The 15,852-nt window shown below is 49.5% G+C and overlaps 1 protein-coding gene across 7 annotated transcripts in view; it reads right to left on the minus strand.

Moving 5' to 3' along the window:
* Positions 1–3,533: 3,533 nt before the first annotated feature.
* Positions 3,534–15,852, minus strand: part of TSPOAP1 (TSPO associated protein 1) — a 68,277-nt gene continuing 55,958 nt past the window's right edge. For 6 of the 7 annotated variants that reach the window (XM_064729162.1, XM_064729163.1, XM_064729160.1 and 3 more), the window contains 4 exons: positions 14,596–14,699; positions 12,794–12,865; positions 11,191–11,319; positions 3,534–4,820 (listed from right to left, as the gene is read on the minus strand). In XM_064729162.1, the coding sequence (XP_064585232.1) occupies positions 4,605–4,820; positions 11,191–11,319; positions 12,794–12,865; positions 14,596–14,699 (521 nt within the window). In that variant the 3' untranslated portion in view covers positions 3,534–4,604. Of the gene's footprint in view, positions 4,821–8,100; positions 8,161–11,190; positions 11,320–12,793; positions 12,866–14,595; positions 14,700–15,852 lie in introns of all 7 variants that reach the window. The other variant, XM_064729161.1, reaches the window with a different exon arrangement.

The following is a 15,852-nucleotide window of genomic DNA, read 5'->3' on the forward strand; positions in this document are numbered from 1 at the left end:
GAACATGGAAGTGCACGGGGAGGCAGAGGAACTGCTCAGCTCCCCTTCACTGCACATTGCAGTTGTGTTTGCGCTCATGGATCAGAATTCCTTGGATCAGCAGCACAGACTGGGAGCAACCGAGTTCCTGCCAGGGCTCCCCAGGCTGGTTGGATGAAGGTCTTCACCTCGACTGTCCTGCATGGACACCCCAGTGGCTGCAGAATGGTCCAGGTGGTGCAGTGACTCTGCAGGTGTGTCCATCCCCAAAGCTGGGATCCACCATCCCCAAAGCTGCCTCCTTGTAAGTGAAGCCATGAACTGATGATGGTCCTGGTCCTTTATTACTTTAAAAAAAAATCAGCAAAACAAATTACAAATCTTGCAGTGAGGCCCAGTGAGCCCGGTCCTGTTTGCAGACTGGTTTTCACAACCTGGAGGGAACCCACCTGAGCCCAGGAGAAAGCTGCGTTTGGTCAGCCTGGAGGAAAGAAGGCTCTGGAAGCCTTACTCTTGACTTAGACTGTCTCATGGAAGGGCTGCAGAGCAGACAGAGCTTTTCGGAGTGCCCAGGCATGGGACAAGAGGCAATGACACCTGGTACTGCCAAGAAAATTCCCAACAGATGTACACAACCACCCAGGATAGTGGTGAAGTGCCAGGACAGGACCCAGAGCAGAGGGGGGGCCTGCATCCCTGGGGATAATGCTTCCTTAAATGAGACCCCGAGCCCTTAGGGAACCCTAACCCAAGAGATTCAGGAGGTCTCCAGCCCACCCCTTTCAGAGTGTGACACAGAAGCAGAACATCTGCCTGAGGTCTCAACTTCAGCACCAGCTCCAGCACCAGAACCAGCTCCAACACCAGAAACAGATCCAGCAGTAGCTCCAGAACAGCAGTTTGCACAACAGAGACCACAGCACAGCTCTTGTGCAAAGGGGCAGAGCTGGTGGATTTGCAAAGCTCTGAGTCCCTCCCCTGCTGCATCAGATAGAGGAGGAGGATGAGGATGTTTCAAAGGCTATGGACAGTTAGTGCATGACAGTGCTGGGAAATGTGTTTCACAATGAGGAATTTAATTCAGAGAATCACAGAAGGGTTGGGCTTGGGACAGACCTTACAGGCCATCTTGTTCTACTCCCTGCCTTTGGTAGGGAAACCTTGCACCATCCCAGGCTGCTCCAAGCCCTGTCCAGCCTGGCCTTGGACACTGCCAGGGCTCAGGCAGCCACAGCTGCTCTGGGTATCCTGTGCCAGGCAAGCCATTTCTTCCTCACAGGGAACAATTCCTCCCCAATATCCCATCCATCCCTGCCCTGTGGCAGTGGGAAGTCATTCCCCCTTGTCCTGTCCCTCCATCCCCTGTCCCCAGTCCCTTTCCAGCTCTCCTGGAGCCCCCTCAGGCCCTGCAAGGGGCTCTGAGCTCTCTCTGGAGCCTTCTCCTCTCCAGGTGAGCACCCCCACCTCTCCCAGCCTGGCTCCAGAGCAGAGGGGCTCCAGGCCAGGAGCAGCTCCATGGCCTTCTATGGACTCGTTCCAGCAGCTCCAGGTCCTTCTGCAGTTTGCTGCAGGGCTGGGGCAGCTCTGCAGGTGGGGCCTCACCTGAGCAAGGCAGAGGGGCAGAATCTCCCCTTCCCCTTCTGCCCAGAGTGGGACATCAGCCCAGGGCATGGGGGGTTTCTGACAAACGTGGCTGGGGCACATCTATGGCAAGGGTTTGGAACAAGACGACCTTAATGTCCCTCGTAGCGCTGGCCATTCCATGATTCTGTGTTGAGCTTCTCATCCACCAGCCCGTCCAAGTCCTTCTCAAGGCAGCTTTCCTTCCTTCCTGCCATCCATCCATCCATCCATCCATCCATCCATCCATCCATCCATCCATCCATCCATCCATCCATCCATCCATCTTCCCTGCCTGTGCTTGGACTTAAGATTGCCTCAACTCCATGTAGGACCTTTTACTTGGCCTGGTTAAGTGTCATGAGTTTTGCACAGCTCCACCTCTCCAGGCACTCCAGATTGTTTTCATGGATGCCCAGTCCCTGCCCTGCAGTGTGTGAGGAGGGCACCTCCCACCAACACAGCTTGGTGTCACCAGGACACTGCCCAGCTGCCCACGAGCATCTTTATCACTGGGAAAGATGTTAAACACACACACTCCTACATCAACCCCTGAGAGACACCACACCAAACTGCTCTCAAAAAAAAAAATTGTTCTCCAACTGCTTCAGAAACCACGGAAGTGGTGGGTTGCAGGATGCTTTGTCTCATGAATGTTTACGTTCCTTGGGGACTGTGACCCTGCTCCCAGATCAGGGTGAATGGGAAAGGCCACGGGCCTGGCTGAGCCCTCCAGCGAGCACCAGCACCAAACCCCTGCACTCAGACAACACATGCTGCTTATCTGGAAATGGAAACAGGAATGTATTGGTGCCACAGCAGCTCCCCCAAGCAGAGAGAGCCATGGCACAGGATGAGAAGCAGAGGATGCAAAGCAGAACATCTGGATTACATCTTTATTTTGCCCCTTTTTTTTTGTTTATTTTAGTTTTTCATGTTTATCTATAACAGCTTAAAGCCCTTAATCTTAAAATCTTTTTCATGGAGACTTCTCTCAGCTTTGCTGTACAGCCTGTCTGGTGTTGGGGAACCAGCTGAACTAGGGAGACCGCTGAATGATGGGTCTGTGGCCTATCCCAGCAAAATTTACAGGAGGTAGAGACACAACACACACCTTGCGGTCCCAGAGGCTCAGCTGGGTGGGGAGGATGGAAGCACCAGGAGCAAGGGAGCCAGGCAGGCACTGGCTCCACAGGGCCTCTGGTCTGGGCACACCCCAGAATGTTTCAGCGGCTGCTTTTCAGCCTGAAAGTTTTGCTCTTCAATTCATCCTCAGAGGAACTGATAAAAGCAATGACAGTTTCTTTCAAAAGACCTTCAACAACTCACTTAAGAAACTCTGGTTGGTAAATTCAGTTAGAACAGCAACGACTTCCTCCATGGGGGGCCAGGCTGCAGATAAAGCTCTGGGTTGCTGATGAGTTTCATCACTGAGGCTGCTCCAAAGCCACGGAAACTCCAGCAGAACTGCAGCACTTCATCCTTTCAAAGCCTCTGCTGTGTCCTTGCCCTGACTCCCATCCACCACAGGACACTGTGCCTTACTGAGCTATCAGGATCCTCATGGAATATTTCTCTCTAGGGAGCAGCAGCTTCCCAAATAAGTCCCTCCTGTCAGGGGAACCCTGCAGAATCCCCCCAAAATCCCACAGTGACTTCTGGCACCTTGGCTGGATTCTCAGAGGCTGCAGGTGCAGGCCCACACCCCTGACAGAGCTGGGAGTATGAGATCCAGCCCAGGCACTCTGGGCAGCCTCACGCCCACAGCCCTCCCTGGGCAGCCACCTCAGCCCCTGCCCTCACCTCACACCTGCAGCATCCACAGCCACATCTGTCCCTCTGAGAAGGTGACACAGAAGGTGCACAACACCCTCAAAGTGCATGGGGTTGGTATAATTTCCTCACCCACCCCCCAAAAGAAGCATCACTGAATCTTTGGCTTTTTTAAGGAAAATGTATTTTTGTGAAAATAGAATTTATTATCATAAAATTTGATATTAAATAAAAACATACCATACCACCACCACCACTCACGGCCGCTGTGCTGGCACCACTCACGGAGCTCACGGAACTGCCCTGATCAGAACAAGGACCCACTGGAACATGCAGAGAAAGAAACATAGGGAGGGACAGAAACCATGGCATACAAAACCCTCCGTGCTTGGACAGGGCAGCATCTCAACTGCAGGAACACATCCTCTCCTACAAGAACAGTGCAAGCTGCCCAGCCCCAGCGCTGCTCTCCCAGCACTGGCTCGGGAGCAGCTCCCAGACACAGCTCAACGGAACCGTGGAGAGGCAGATGGATAAATAAATAAATAAATAGGTAGATAAATAAATCAATTGATAAATAAACTGATAAATAAATCATAAGGCGGAGTCCCCAGCCAGTGCATGGTCAAGGTGAACCAGGCAAGAGCAGCTGATAGCAGCCCAGCCCCGCCAGGGCATCGCTCCTTCCTCCCGGCGATCCTCGTGCTGGAAGCTGACTGAGGCAGTGTGGGATGCTCCGAGGCACAGCTGCATATTTACAGGGTTACAGTACAAATAAGAACTCACTCATCAGCCCAGAGACAGCAAAGGGAAGTCACAGGAACAGAAAAGTGCAAATTTTCTTTGCAGGAAGTGAAGGAGTTGACACGACCTCCTTTGGAGCAGAGAAATACCAAGGTATGGAGTACAAGGGATCTCTCCTAAGGGGCTGGGGCTTTGCTGAGAAAAGCCAGTTAGCTAACTTACAGCCAGAATATAATCATTAAATTAAAATATTTACAGGGAACCAGTGCACCAAGGGCTGCATGGAGCAGGACATGCTGGATCCCAGAGCTGAGCCCTCACACCTCACGCTTTTTCCCCAGGGGCTCTCAGCTCCCACGCTCTCCAGTTTTCTCTATTCAACACACTTCTTCCCTATGAAAATAATCAGCTTATTGCAGAGGGCTTCTCCTGAACTCTCAGTCTCTGGGGCTGTGTTGGCAGCCTGGATGGAATAAACAAACCCCTTGTCAGTTTTTTTTATTGGACCCAAGTCTTTTGAAGAGATTTTTCCCTTTGAAGAAGAAGCCTCTCTTCTTTTTCCTCTGCCCAGGTGCATCACTGCAAGTGAGGAGGGGCAGCGACGCCTGCTCTGGCCTCTGCTCGCCTGGGACAAGGCAGGAAGGTGCTGGCAGAGGAGGAGATGGAGAGGAGTCGCTCTGACCAACAGACCCATCTGCATTTAGCTAGGTGGGAAAGAGAGAACACAAAAGACAAAAGCACAAGTTAGAGCTGCTGAAGATCACACCAACATAAACCTCAGCCAGAGAATCTGGCCTTCTCCCCTCTGTGCAGGTCCACTTAGGAAGTTTCCAGTGGATTTAAATTTTTACTTACAACTCAAACCCTTCCTTAGCTAAGAATTCTTGAAATTCCTGAACTTTGGGCTAAGAACAGAACAGCACAAAAGACCCACTAAGCACATGGTGAAAGATGCTGCTCCACAGCTAAGTAAGGGAAGCAGCTCCTGAGAGCATGGATGGGGCCAGGTACTGATGAGTCCATGAGTCCTCAGCCATGGAGCCTGCTGGGCTCCCAGCACACTCTGGGACAGAAGCCAGGACATTAACAAAGCCAAATTTCATAAGAACAAGTGCTCTGCAAGACCTCCACAAGATCAAGGAGACTGGCTAAGCCCTGAGGCTTCTCAATAGCAGCCATGGTAGTAAAAGGAACTGAGGGTCCTGCAAGGCTGCTCAGCATCCAGCAGATCCAGAGGCAGAAGGGACAGAAAGCCAAGTCTGGTGCTCTGCAGTGACACCAATGGAGCAGGACAAGGAAAAGCCTTGGAGCAAGTGGCACACAGGAATGTTCCCGAGTGTTTGAGATGGTTAATTGGGACCCACCAGTCTCAAACAGTGCTGTTTCCTTTGGAAACCAGAATGGGCCCTAGTCCTGGGCTCCGATTCCCCTTCACAAAGCACCGAGAGATCCATTCCTGTCAGCAGCCTTCCTTCCACAACCTCCTCTCGCTAGGCTTGGCTGTCCAGACAGCAACAATTACCAATCTGGCAGGTCAGCCTTTCCCAACAGGCTGTGAAGCTCCACAGGGAAGAGGCTCTGGGTTTCTGAGGCCTAGGAGAGCCTTAGCCTCACTGCCTTCTCTTCCACACAGCTTTCATACACCAGCAGCTTCCCAGCTCCAGCTGTACATCCTGTCCTGGCATTCCCCAAAACACAAGATGAGAGTGGGTGGACCTGTGCCAGGGAAGAGTCCTTTGACACTGGAACATCACACCCTCAGCATCCCTCTACCTGGGCCTCACTGAGTCCCTCACAGGTCTGCAGGAGCCAAACCCCCAGAGGGAATGTGAGATGGAGACAGTGCCAGCAGGACTCTCTGCCTGAGTGGAAGCACTCTTGAAGATCAGACTCCAGCCAGGAACTGTGTGCAGATCTCAGCAGCAGCCCCTGGGCAGGACTGAATGTGCCTGGTCCTGGTCCCACACTCTGTGCAGGGCAAGCAGCTGAATGAGGCAGAAGCAGAGCCCAGAGCATTGCTGCCCCACTCCAGCACAGCCATGCTTATGCCCTGTGGGGACTGTATTTAAAGTTTCCCAAGGTGGAAAGTCAAAGCAGCTCTGCTCTGCCATCCTAGTGCTGGTTCAGCACCCACCTCCTTTGGAACCAGTGGCTGTGCCCTCTCCTCCCTCACAGGTGGGAGCTGTGCTGATTGGGGCTGCTGCAGGCAGGAAGCACCTCTGGCCCAGGATAAGCACAAACCTGTGCTCTGGGTGAGATTCAGCACCTACAACACCCATGGAGTCAGGCCTGAGTGGGCAGAGCACTGGGAGCTCCATCCTGGAGTGAATTTGTGACCCCTCCCAACCCCACAAAGCTGAGTCAGCTTCTGCCTCACAGCAGTCACTCAGCTGTGCCATTGCCATCAGACTCTCCCTTGCCTAAATTACAGGACAGAGCTGGAACTCCTCTCTGCCTCTCCCCATGATAGTAACCAATCCCACAGCTGACTTTTCCTGAGCTCACACTCTGTTCACCTGAAAACGTTGCTTTCCAAGGCACTCCTGCAACACTCCAGGTGTGCAGCACTGTGCCCTGAGGCCAGCTGCTGCCCAGGACATGCTGCAGGATGTCACACATGCTGATGGATGGCCCAGGCTAGCCTTTGGGAAAGTTGCACTCTGTCTGGAAGGTCCACTCCAACCAATGATACAGCAAAGCTGCAACCTCTGTCTGTCCTGGCAGCTCCACTGTGCAAAGAACAGCACTTGATGCTGATAAGCCCAGGGTTAGTCCAGTCTGAGGAGTCCAGGAGCAAACCCACATAAATCCAGATGAACCATGTGCAGCCAGAAATGCAAGATTTATGGAGGCAAAGAGAAAAAGAAAGCCAAGTGGGTTAAATTGGAGCCCACTCTCTCAGCTGGGAGCAAAAGAAAGAATCCCCAAGTTCTACTCCAGAAACTATGATTTGTGCAACAAAGAATCCTTGGATAAACTGTCGAAAAGCACTGGGCTAGCATCAGAAGGGGCTCACCAACACTCAGGGAGTGACGCAGGAGGGATGTAAAGGCCCTTGTGCAGCCAGGGCAGTGGAGGCTCTGTCCATGCACCATTGGAAAACACTTTTTTGGTAAAGATCGAACAGTTTCAGGACAGACCTGAAGTGGCCCACAAACAATTTCTCCTCTTCTCAGAGGTCTCTATGTGGCATGAAAGCAACAGAACCAGCTCACAGATTCATGAGGTAAGAGAAAAATTATATGAAAATTGGGGGTTCTTCTCTAAGAGAAACAAAGGAAAAACTGCTCTGTCAAAATCCTCATACAAGTTATTAGAGTGATAAACACAAGAGTGATGTCAGTTTTCAGGGATGGTTTAAGTACTCTTTCAGGTGTTACTAATTAACACAATTTCTGAAAAACAAACATTTGAAACTAAGGAAAACAAAGACTGCTCCCACTGGTCCCCAAAACGAGGGGTCTCACCCACCCAGCCCCAGAACAATTATCCACACAAGGTTGGTTTTAGGGCCTCAGTGTTACTATTTTCTTCAATGGATGGTGGGCAGGGGTTTTTCAGGACTATTCTCAGGAAGGAGTAAAATCCAGAGGGAAAAAACCTCAGGCTGAACATGAAGTGAGCTCAGACTGAGGATGACCTTACAAAGGCCAAACAAGGCTTTGGCTGTTGATGCGAACAGAAGGGCCAAGCTAAGTTACAAAGCAGCTCCTTCCCAAACCTGAATATCCAGCACAGTCCCATCCTGGTCCCCAAAACCACCAGATAATTGTTCCAGCCAACTGCACTTCATGTGCTGAATGGTTTGTCTTTACACAGAACCCAGGTGGCAGTGAAAGGTCTGACATCAGACCTGAAGGTGGATTTGCCACCACAGCCCCAAACCAGCCTGTCAAAATACAAACAAGAATAGAAGCCAACTCCAGGTGCAGAAGCCTTTGAGGTGCTGGGCTGGGTGGGAGGTTGAAGGTCTCACACACTTACATGGTTGCTCTCTCTATGTACCATTCATATCTATCACTGGACTCTTCTCTTCCTCATTCTCTGAAGAAAAGAACCGTCCCGGGTGCGTAACACAGGCAGAAATAAATACATGAAATCAGTTAGAATCAAACACTTTCTGAAGGTGCTTTACAATCAGTCTTTGACAGAAACCATATGTTAGCAATGGAAAAATATTCCATCAACAGGAAGAGTGTTAAAGCAGCTGCTCTGAGCTGGTAAGCATGAGTGTTTTGGGGCCTGGCTGTGACCAGAACTTCTTGGATCCTCCCCTTTATGCTGTTTTTGTTTGTTTATTCTAATCCCCAAATGTTGTCAGTTTGTAAGTTCAATTGCTTCACCTTTTCAGTTGCCAGCATTTTAAGATTTATTCAGAAATAATTAAAAGTTATCCACCTTCCCCAGTTCAATTTGGAAATAAATTGTCCTTATTCTCAGGCCTTTGGTAGGGCAGCAGGGAGAAGGGAAGTGTGAAGAACAGGTAAGGTAAGAACACCACATCCAAGAAATTACAAGTGATTTAAAAATCACTCATGGAGAAGCTTCTGTTGCAACTGGAACAAGCTGTAACCAAGCCCAAAGCTCTGCCATGGTACACACACGTCCCCCCTGAGGTGCCAGGGCTCAGGCTGGGACTGGGAATTTGCAGGGAGCCTGCTCTGCTAACAGCAAGTTGAACAAGCAAGTTTTCCTTAACTCCATGGGGTGAAAGTGCTACAGGAATTTGGAAAGCCTCAGGCATGACTGTATCACTGGGAGAGTTTATTCCAGCTCAGGGATGGATATGGAATATGCCTGTTTTACAGGAGGTATTTCTTTCTTCTGCCTTTCCCATGAGGTTTTCTGCCCACAGGTTGGGATGCTGTGATTTGTGTGACAGCCAAAACCACTGTGGGGTCAGGTTCTGTCTTTTCAGGAATCATTAAACACACTTAAATGCAGTTAATTAATTCCACTTTGTCTCTAAGGCGGGTAAATATACCACTTTTAACAGGGGGCAAACATGCCCTTCTTGTTTGGAAGCTTTTTAGACAGGTCTGGATTGCAAAGCACAAATGGGAGGAGTGCTGGGGGTGCTGAGCCAGCATCCCCTGGGACAAGTGTCCAGGAGAAGCAGGGAGGCAGCAGGACAGGAGCCAGGCTGGCACAATGCAGAAGCAGCCACAGTCATGCCTAGGGAGCTCAAACTGATTCTCACTAAAATAAAATTGGTTTAATCATAATTATCTGAATTTTCCAGTCCTCCAACTACAGAGAACAGCAGTTCATGGATCAGGAGAGTAACAAAACTACCAAACCCAACAGGTTCCTGCTCTGTGCACCCAAAAGTCAGAGCCAGTTTAAGGGGAGGCTCCTTTGGATCTTAGGCACAAAGGGCTAGAGACAAATGGAAAGGTTTGAAGGGCAGGTAAACCTGAAATGTGTCTATTTTATATGATTGTCTTTAATACACCTGAAAGGTGCTTGTGTTTAAAAAAATGTCATGAAACATAAGAAAAGGTCTATGTTTGGCCCACATACCCTTCAGCATGCAAGGATATGTGGGCCAAAGTGCTGTGCAGGGCATCAGTCACCCACTGAACTCAGCAGCAGAGAACAGAGAGGAAAGTGGGTTTGGCTTTGCAAACACTTCACACCTGGTCCCTGGGAGGATGTGGGCTGGGGCTAGAATAACCACCCCTGGAATCTGAAACAGGCCCTGTGGCTGCTAGTTGATGCCAGAGGGAAGATCAGCACTAAATTACACTTAGAATTCCGCCTTTATTTTACTGGTTGAGGTCTCCTTTGACACCCTCTATTTCAACAGATGAGTTATTTGGTAAGAGTAAATAATTTTGAGAGGGAAACTGAAGAAAGAACCCCACTCTGCATCCTTGTTAACCCCCAGGGAGGTTACCCTAGCAGTAACAGCTGATTAACCTGTGATTCCCCAGCAAGGACCAGTGTCCCCAGCAGGACAGGGCCCCAGGAGATGCTGAGGTCGGCAGATGATCCAACAAACTGCCCACAAACCTCACTGTCTGAGCCAGGCTGCTCTGCCTGAGAAGACGTCAAGGCTGGAGTGCAAATCCGTACCCACAAAGCCTGGAATGCCAGGAAGCAAGGGATAGGGCTGAGGTGAAGGAAGACTGGGCAGCATTTGAAGATAGAGATATAGATTCAGAGAACAGGAAGAGCTGAGCATGAAAAAAAGCCCAAGAAATTCTGCAGAGAGCAGAAAGCTGGGATGGCACCAGTGGGGAGTTCAACAAAGGATTCAGGGATTTAGGGCCACCTACTTCCCTAGGGATGGCTCAAAGCCAACCTGCTCTGACACCACATGACAGTGCCAACAACCTCCCAAGAAGGACTGAAGGTTGAGCCCATGTGAGGTGGGACCAAGCTGGGCCCCTCCTGCCTCCCTCTCCACAGTGAGATAGCACTGGGGATCCAGGAATGACAAAAGAGCTGCTGCACTTTCAGCCTCAGCCCCTGACATGACCCCAGTCTCCCACTTAAGCCTTTATTCCAAGAGTCTCAGCAATACAATGCAAGGGGTTAATTTAACCTTTGAATCCCTTGACTCTGGGGAATGCTTTTGAAACCATAGGATCCATCCCCTAGATCTGCTTGGGAAACTCCTCAGTGTGCTCTGAATTTATCCAGAAGCACCTCAGCCTGGATTAAGATATATCTAACTTGGGGTGGATGGAAAAACATTGGTGTTTGGGTGTTGCTAATTCCAGAACTCCTTGGCATGGATATAGTAATATTTAAGGAATTTCATGTGGCTGGGGAGCTGTTTGAACCTTTCCTTCCTGTAGGATTTTCCCACTGACCTTTCAGTGGATCTAAACAATTGGCTGGTAGGATCTGAATACTCCTTGAGCACACTGAGGCCCCAGCAGGGGTTGTTTTGTGCCACTTTCTGCACTACAAGTAAGTCCTTGGGAAGAGCTCCTGGCACTCCCTTGGGATGAACAGGCTGCATGCAGTGAGTTCAGTGATCCCATGGGTGCTGCATGCCATGCAATGCCCAGGCTGCAGCCACAGCCAGCCTGGCTGGCAGTGCCATGCAGTCACACATCTCACCTGGCTCTCAGCACTCAGTGGAGAGGCTTCTTTCTCTTTGGAATGGAATTCCTTGGCCGTGCTGCCATCCAAAGGAACAGCTTCCAGGAAGTTGGATGGGACAAGCCCTCTCTGTTGGTTCAGCTCTCCCTGCAAGATCAACATTCAATTCTCACATCAGCTTTCCTGGAGACATAAATAACAACTTGAGGCACAGTACCCAGCAGAGAAGGTTGGGCTGTAGGCTGAGACAAGTCCAGAACACACCCACATAGGGAGTATCCTCAGAAAATTCCAGAACTCACATCCCTGCTTAGTTGTGGAACAATTCAGAGCACAGAAACACAGAAGAGAGTAAAGGAAGGAGAGATGACAGCAAGTTGTGACAAAGGTGATTTCTACAAACTCAAAACCTCCACTACCATACTGCAGTGCGACTGTGCCACAGGTGCCCTACAGGCCTTTGATTTGCCCTGGTATTTACTGATGTCTTTAAAGAATGAGGCAGTACTACAGTGTCCTGTAGGCACTGCATCCATGACCACAGAGGCCCAGAGCTGCAGTATGGTACTCCTACAAATATTTATCCAGTGCAACAGGAGATGGTTGGGTGAGACAAAACCCACCCCAGCATTGCTGCTTGTCCAACACTATAAAAGGATCAAACAAAACATTCTCATTGATGCCCTCAGACTTAACCTGGAGCTCAGCCTTCAGTCAGATGTGTGAAGGCACAGTGTTTCCCATGCAGGAAAAGGTGGATGATCCAAGGGCCAAGGCTCAAGTTTGGCACACAGCTAGAGGGCAGGCACAGCCCCAGGAATGTGTCTGCTAACTTGGATCACCATTCCAGCCTCTGACCCAAGTGTCCAAGTGCCTGGTGAAATGTTAGCTCAGAGCTGGTGCTGGTTCAGCTGGTGTGTGCATGGAAAAATGCAGGCAAGGCTTTGGGAAACCTGCAGGCAATTGATACCAAAAAATAAACTCAGAACCACTGGGATGTTTAAAGACCACAACAATGCTCTCAGGGCTGGAGCCCCTCTGCTCTGGAGCCAGGATGGGATACCCTGGGACTCCCCTGGAGGAGAAAAGGTTCCAAGGGAGACCTCAGAGCCCCTTCCAGGGCCTAAAGGAGCTCCAGGAGAGCTGGGGACGGACTGGAGACAAGGGACAGAGACAGGACAAGGGACAATGGCTTCCCACTGCCAGAGGGCAGGAATAGAGGGGATACTGGGAAGGAATTCCTGGCTGTGAGTGTGCTGAGGCCCTGGTACAGGGTGCCCTGAGCAGCTGGGGCTGCCCCTGGATCCATGGAAGCATCCAAGGCCCAGCTGGATGGGGCTTGGAGCAACCTGGGACAGTAGAACTTGTCCCTGCCATGGCAGGGGGTGGAACAGGATGAGCTTTAAGGTCCCTTCCCCAAACCCTTCCAAGACTCTGTAATACTGGATTTACAGCAGGAGAAATGAGCTCCAGAAACAGGCTTCCCTGCACTAAGTAGAGAGGGGTTTACGTTTTTCTCAAAAGCAGGATATGTTGTGCCCTGATTTCTGCTTCTCTGCCACTCCATGAACTCCAACAATTTCCAGTGTAACCACAGGACCTTCCCAAGCCCTGCACTTACATAGTAGAATCCATCATCATCCATGGACCCAAAGACAGTGATAACGTCCCCAGCACTGAAGGTCAGCTCAGCCTGCAAAGAGCCAGAGAACAGAGGTGACAGGAGAAGCAGTGCCCGGAATTACCCACCAGGAACACAGGCTCCCCTTGGCTTCCTGCCCAATCTCACTCCAGGGGAGGGAGCCCACTGGACCAGGATGCAAAAGGGAAACTGAAGTGGATAACTCTGGAATTCATTGCTAGGAAAGCATTTCATAAATTAAGACAAGAGCAAAGCCCATTTTAAAACTAATTGTAATAAGGTTTCAAAATAGTACCGACCACCTGCTCTGGAAAGGTGCACTGAGGACAGGCTCAGCAAGCGCCAGAAATACTGTCAATTTCTTTAAATATAATTACAAATCCTCCTCCCTTGGATGAGCCTGTTTTGTATGCAGCACTGAGGGACTAGTCACTAGCAGGAATGCATACAAACAGGGTGGTTTAGCCTGGACACAGAACAGGAGCACAGCACACAGTGACCCTTTGCTGTCACACCCTCTGTTCTGGCAGACACCCCAGCACATGCTCCATGGGGCATAAGGCTAAAGAAAAAGGTGTCACCAGTCTCTTTTAATGGAAAAAGCTGCCCAGTGGAGGCTCCAAACAGGCTGAGTCCCACTTATGACACTCTAGCACTTCACAAGTGTCAGCTGGAAGGGATCTACTTCCAATATATTTATATTAATATATCCCTAGTCCCCAGTTTCATCTCTTGAGGCTGCAGGTTGCTCCTGTGGAGCATCTCCCACAGAACTCTACCAGTTGTTTCAGTAATTTAAGCTCTTGTCCAAAAGAGTTCTACAAGAGCAAATCACTGCAAAAAGCACAGTCACCTCCTCAGTGACAAGGGTTCAAAAGTGTTGGGTGGCTGGATACATGCTCACATTGTGTCTCTCCCAAGATATTCCACCATCCTAAAACACTCTGTCCTCAGCTGTGTCTCTCTGGGCAGGAGACACAGCTTGGGAGGCAAGCACTCCCTGAGCTGTGCCCTCTGTTGGCCAGACATTCCTTTGTGGATGAAGGGAAAGGATGGGAACCCAAACCTGTGTTTATGTTTGCTCAGAGAGCAAACACAGCTTGGAGGAACAGAGAACAGATCATGTGCTCATCTCTTTTTGCAGAAAGGATTCTGCATTGCCACCTTTCTACCTGGAAATGATTTATCCACAAAATCACTGTTTGGATTGTATCCTTCCCTGTTTAGATTATACCCCTTCCCATCCCTGGAAGTGTCCAAGGCCAGGCCAGAAGGAGCAGCCTGGTCAAGTGGAAGGTGTCCCTGCTCATGGTAGGGCGTGGGCTGAGATGGGCTTTAAGATCTCCTCCAACCCATCCCATTCCATGATTCTGTGATTCTATATGTAGGAATTGTTTGAAAAAAAGAACTTTGCAAACTAGTATATTAAACTGGAGCTAAATCTTTTTGCTTGAACAAAGACCTACACAGATACTTAACACTAAAGTCATGCTCACATTAAGTGTCAAAAGTGCTTTCAAACACTTAAGCAGGTTTTTCCTTTTCCTAAAGCAGGTTTTTCCTTTTCCTAGAGTGTTTCTTGGATCAGTTGCTACCAGTAGGAGCTGCTTCCTCCTGCCCCAGATCTGCTCAGTCCTGTCTGATCACTAAAGGATGCAATGAATACTCACACAGTTTCACTGAGACTCTGGTTGGACCAAAGTGCTGAATGTCTTGAGAGAGCAGGAAAAAAGAGATAGGAAGAAGAAACCTCTGAAAAGGGGAGAGCAGCTGGTGGTTACCTCCACATCTGTGTTAGGAGAGCTCTCCTTTGGGTTGTAGTCAAAGGCAGCCACCATCCTGCGAGGAGTCAGCAGCTCTGCTTCAATGTCTTTATGTTTCTGCCCTGCAGGAGAAAAATAAAATATTCTTAGATGGAAATACTAGGACAAAATCCCAAATCACAGCAACTCCTTCACCATTCTTATAGTGGTCTGTGCAAAAAGAATACAGAGGGGGAACTGAGTGGAGAGAGACTTTAGAGCCATTTGGTAAAACAGTTTTCTGATCTTCTTCACTGCCTCATAAGCACAAAAGTGGGGACATCCATCCATCCCCTCATCCTGGTGCTCTGTTTATATGTACCGGAATGTTTTATTTTATGTTTTCTATTTACTCACACACACACACAGAGGACAGCTGTCTCTTTACAGTACCTTGAAATGACATTTCTCCTCCCACTACACAATGTTCTGCTATTAAGCTACAAAACTTATCCTCCAAGAGCCAGGAACCAGCACACAGGGAAGTCCAGGCCTTGCCATCCCAAATCTCCTGCCTGCTCAAACCCATTACCTACTGTCACAGACATTTTTTCATAAAATCCTTTCTTTTAGGATTTGTCCTTTCTGGGAAGCTGGGGCCCCAGAAGAAAAATGTAAACAATAATTATCTGCTGATGTGGAATGTAACAGGTGCATCTGTGATTGGTCTTCTGTGAGTGTTTGGATTTGCTGACCACTCACGGGAGAGTTTGTCCTTGCTTTCTGCTGGACACAGAACTTTGTTATTCATTCTTTTCTATTCTATTTTAGCTTAGCAGCTTCTGCAACTTGTCTCTCTATTCCTTTTAGTATAGTCATAATGTATTATATATCATATATCAATAAATCCAGCCTTCTGATCATGAACCAAGATTCTTGTCCATCTCTCTCACCCTGAGGAACCCTCATCAAGTCACTGCAGTACCTACAGACCTGCCCTGAGCCTACCAAAGCCAAGTCTGGTGCTACAGAAAACACACGTTCATGGATTTAAACTCTCCTTTGGGTCAGCACTGGATGGGCTGGCAAAGGGTTTGCACACTTGGCCTCTCTGGATATAAACAGATGATGCACCTCAGAAGAGGAAGCACCCTCTCAGTGTCTCTTGGATCACAGGGAGCACAGCATGTGATGAGTGAGAGACTGCCCTGCTCCTCCCACGGCAAAACAACTGGTGCACTCCCCCTGCTCACCCAAACCGTTCTGCACCCACCACTAAACAAAAACAACTAAAAC

The sequence above is a fragment of the Zonotrichia leucophrys genome, chromosome 19 (assembly GCF_028769735.1).
Source record: "Zonotrichia leucophrys gambelii isolate GWCS_2022_RI chromosome 19, RI_Zleu_2.0, whole genome shotgun sequence".
Lineage (NCBI taxonomy): Eukaryota > Metazoa > Chordata > Aves > Passeriformes > Passerellidae > Zonotrichia > Zonotrichia leucophrys.